This window comes from Alosa pseudoharengus, unplaced genomic scaffold (assembly GCF_046254945.1).
Source record: "Alosa pseudoharengus isolate Yale_2024_CS ecotype anadromous, Long Island Sound unplaced genomic scaffold, YU_APseudo_1.1 YU_APseudo_1.1_scf_4, whole genome shotgun sequence".
NCBI lineage: Eukaryota > Metazoa > Chordata > Actinopteri > Clupeiformes > Clupeidae > Alosa > Alosa pseudoharengus.
Window position 1 is genome coordinate 29535899 of NW_027468774.1, and position 4244 is coordinate 29540142.

At 38.7% G+C, this 4244-nt stretch overlaps 1 gene segment (V, D, J or C); it reads right to left on the reverse strand.

The window, feature by feature from the left end:
• Window positions 1-209: 209 nt before the first annotated feature.
• LOC143102886 (Ig heavy chain V region 6.96-like) lies at window positions 210-672 on the reverse strand. The segment is given in 2 exon segments: window positions 210-538; window positions 627-672. Coding segments are annotated over 2 exon segments (375 nt in total).
• Window positions 673-4244: the final 3572 nt, after the last annotated feature.

Below are 4244 nucleotides of genomic sequence, written 5' to 3' on the forward strand. Positions count from 1 at the left end.
TTACACCATGCGCCAGTGTGCAAAATACAGCCCATCAACTGATATTGTAGGCAAGAGCAGCAGTGTTGCTACCTGACAAACAACAACAATACATAAACACAATATCATTTATTTATGACTTTTTTCAGGAATGTAATCAAGGTGAATAAGTGATATGAACACATAGTTTGATGCTGGGTATGTGGTGTAATGAGCAGCAGGGTTTTTGTTCAGCCTTGGAGCCTCCTCTGCCACTGTGACTCTCTGGCACAGTAATACACAGCTGTGTCTTCAGTCTTCAGGCTGTTCATCTGCAGATATGCCTGGCTCTTACTGTCATCTTTAGAGATGGTGAACCGACCTTGAAAAGCCTGAGAGTGGAAGGTATATGAGCTAGATTTGCTTGCGATCCATTCCAATCCTTTCCCAGGAGCCTGCCTGATCCAAGCTATATAGTAGCTACTGAATGTGTATCCAGAGGCTGTGCAGGTCAGTTTGTGAGATCCTCCAGGACTGATGACCACTGGTTCAGATTCAGTCAGTCTCTGACCATGTCCACCTGAAAAACAAAAAAACATAAGCTAACATTAAAAAGAGTAAATATAGTGCGTTAACAACTTCTATATTGTGAGAAATGTGCTCCCAACCTGTTAAGCAGGCAGCCAGGAGGGTTGATACAATTATAAATGTCATGTCTAACAGGAGTGTGTGACAGTGTGTGTCATCATACCTGAAGATATAGGCTGGGGAGTCAGAGTTTTGCATACGCTCCTCCTGACATTACATGGAAGACTGAGCAAAATGTCTACTGGATATGTTGTCCTCAAAGAGTGACCATATGTATAATATACTGTTGTAAACTCTACAGTATATGACCAAAGTGTGATCTGTATAATCCTGCTTCTTTTTAAATAGTATGATACACTCCTCTCCAACTCTTTCTGTTATACACTAACTAACCCTTTTAGGCGAAATTATAGTAACTATTAAATTAAATGAATGCACCTGTGATGGACATGCCAAAGGACTAGAAATAGGCAGTCCTCACTCTGGGCATTTTAAACTGCTAAGAGACTAGCACTGCTATAGTTCTACATATTATACCAGCTGTGATCCTCTAGATAGAAAGGTTATCTTGGACTTAAATTGAAGCTTATAAACTTGGGAAGTTTTTCATGTACAGTTGAGGCAGTGATATGGTTATGGTTATGGTTATGGATTTAGCAGACGCCTTTGTCCAAAGCGACACATAAATACAAAACAACATAATAATATTTAAAATTGAACAGGGAACAGATTAAAATGTAGGTCAAATATAGTAAGGAGAATAGTTGTAGTACACAATAATATCAATTCAATCAATAGCCTAATAAAAAAGCAATGTAAAAAAGGGAAAAGGCAATAATAAAACAATAATGTCAATTCAATCAATAATATAAAAACAATGACATGCTAAGACTACATTAAGGAGAATATCAATAATAAACAATAATGTCAAATTAATTAACAGCCCAATTAAAATAAAACAACATTATATAAACCATAACACATAAGCGCTTAAACAACTAAGCATATGTTGAATAGGAATGTCTTTAGACCCCTCTTAAACGACCCAAAACTACCACAGGAACGGAGAGCACTGGGCAGTTCATTCCACCAACATGGAACCACTGAAGAAAAGAGTCTGGAATTAGACCCAGTTTTCATGACTGGTCGACACAACATACGCTCACCAGAAGACCGCAGTGGGCGGTTGGGGATGTAAGGCTTGATTATTGAATTAAAATAACTAGGAGCAGATCTAGTTAGTGTCCTATAGGCCAAAGTGAGAGATTTAAATTTAATTCTGGCTACTATAGGGAGCCAATGGAGAGTAACTAGGAGAGGAGTTACATGTGTCCTTTTTGGCTGATTGAAGACCAGGCGTGCTCCAGCATTTTGAATCAGCTGTAATGATCTTGTTACACAAGCGGGTAAGCCAGCTAATAGTGAATTATAATAGTCCAGCTTAGAGATGACCATGGTCTGAACAAGAAGTTGTGTGGAATCTTGTGTCAGATAAGGTCTGATGATATGTATAATAAAATGCTTGAAAATGATCACTTTTGATGACAATTTGTCATTTTTTGTCTTTTGGGGTATGTTGAGGGTGGTATTTGACAGCAAAACCGTAGCAATCCCCAGAATCTTTTTCTGCTATAGTTTCCCCTATGTGTCAGGATACACTATACAAAATGTTAGGGCTATATGACCATTTATGTAGCTGCAGTACCTTAAAATTCACAATTAAATCATTCCGCCAAAAGATTTTCCCAAAAAGGGTGTTTTTTGGCCCCTGAGACCAAACAGGGACGAGTTGGGGGTGGTTGTTATCAACTTGTGATGGCCCAAGGTATAAGATAATAGGAAACTAGATGTACCGCAGAGCGGTACAAAATATGACCGCCGCCCAGTCCAGCACATTTTTTCCACAAAAATAAATCACGCTGAAAGGCATATATGATTCTAACTGTCTCACTAAATTGCATTATGCACACTCAATTCTCACTGGTATCTGCTACAACAAGTACCAAAACATGATTAGTTCATAGATTTCACATGTAAAATTAATTTTATACAACCCCACCCCCATCTTGCCTAATTAATTCTGAGAAATTCTTGAATTGTGTGCATGTGTGCGTGTACATGTTTATGTTTATGTGTGTGTGTGTGTGTGTGTGTGTGCATGCTTGTGTGTGTGCCTGCGTATGTGCATTTGGAGGGTGTCATAATGATCCTACACTTTCAATTTCGTGCAGTTTTGACCATGTGACCATCACATGAGATATTGTGATGAAAAAACCTAATGTGTTTTGCTTTTTAATTTTTAACTAGGTGGCGCTATACATGAAATAAGTGGTAATGGGATGGGTTGACATGGCCCCTTAAGACCAACATACAAAAAAAAGGTGGTCCTCCTAGGCCCTACGGTTCTCAAGATATTCACAGAAAACTGTCTCCGGCCACCTACAGGCCAGTTGGTGTATAGTAACATAAATTAATTTATTGTGTGGGCCCCCATGAACGGAATTTCACAAAACTTGGCGTCAGTGTTGGGAGTAATGCGTTACAAAAGTAATGTAATTACTGTAATATATTGCTGTTTGCGGTAACGCGGTAATGTAAGGCATTAGAAAAAAAAATTGGGTAATATTTACTCGGTACAAACTTCAGTAACACGCGTTACAATGCAGTTTAACCCAAAATTAAGCGCTTGTTTTGTTTTGATACACATTCGCAAACACCACGCGAGAACAACAGAGGAGAAAAAATCCACACAATATAGTAGAACGTTATCTCCTGATACTGGTTGAATATGACTGTGGCTGCAGCTGACTCGCAGGCGGACTCTATTTGCGGGATGGACATAAGCCTACGCTCATTATTTTCAGCTTGTCAGAGACAAGGCTATGAAGAACATAATAGTTAGTGCACTTTGTGTGCGAAACCGAAAGATCTCTCAGCTCGCGAAATAGCACAAGTAAATTAATGAAACATCTAAAGTAGTGCCACGCTAATCTTTTTGATTCTTTTTTTTGTGATTAACTTTTTATTAGGTTTTTAGTAAACACAAAGACAAAACAAAAAACAAACAAACAAACAAACAAAACCGTCATCCTCATAACATGAAGTCAGGGAATAGTGGCCAAAAGGGGGGGGGGGGGTCATCCAAAGGGGCAGTAACCAAAGAAAATAGTTCAAGGAGGGGTGCAGATATAACTCAAGAGTCTCTAAGAAGTTCACACACAAAATGTTCCCAAGCATCCACAGTTTCTGGCTTTGCCCGATGGGCTCGAGCTGTGGAGAGTTCCAAGTTAGCCATGTATCTGACATTTATCATCCAGTTGCTGACTAAATTCAAGTTCTTATCATGCCAGTAACTCAAAATTGTTTTTTTAGCTGCTGTAAATGCACAAAAAAGGATCCTCCTGTAAATTATTTTAAAATGCAAGACTGTGTCATCATTTAACAAACATAAACATGGATCTGGGTCTATTGTAAACAAAAGTATCTTACTCATAACTTTACACACATGAGCCCATAACGCTGTAACTTTGTCACATTCCCAGAACATGTGCATTACTGTCCCCACAACGGTGTTCAAACATAAAGTACACTCAGGGCTAGAAAGCAAACCCATTCTATATAATCTATAAGGAGTGGCATAACACCTATGGATTAGTTTAAGATTGATAAATTGGTGGCTCCAGTTCCTGGAGGTGTTG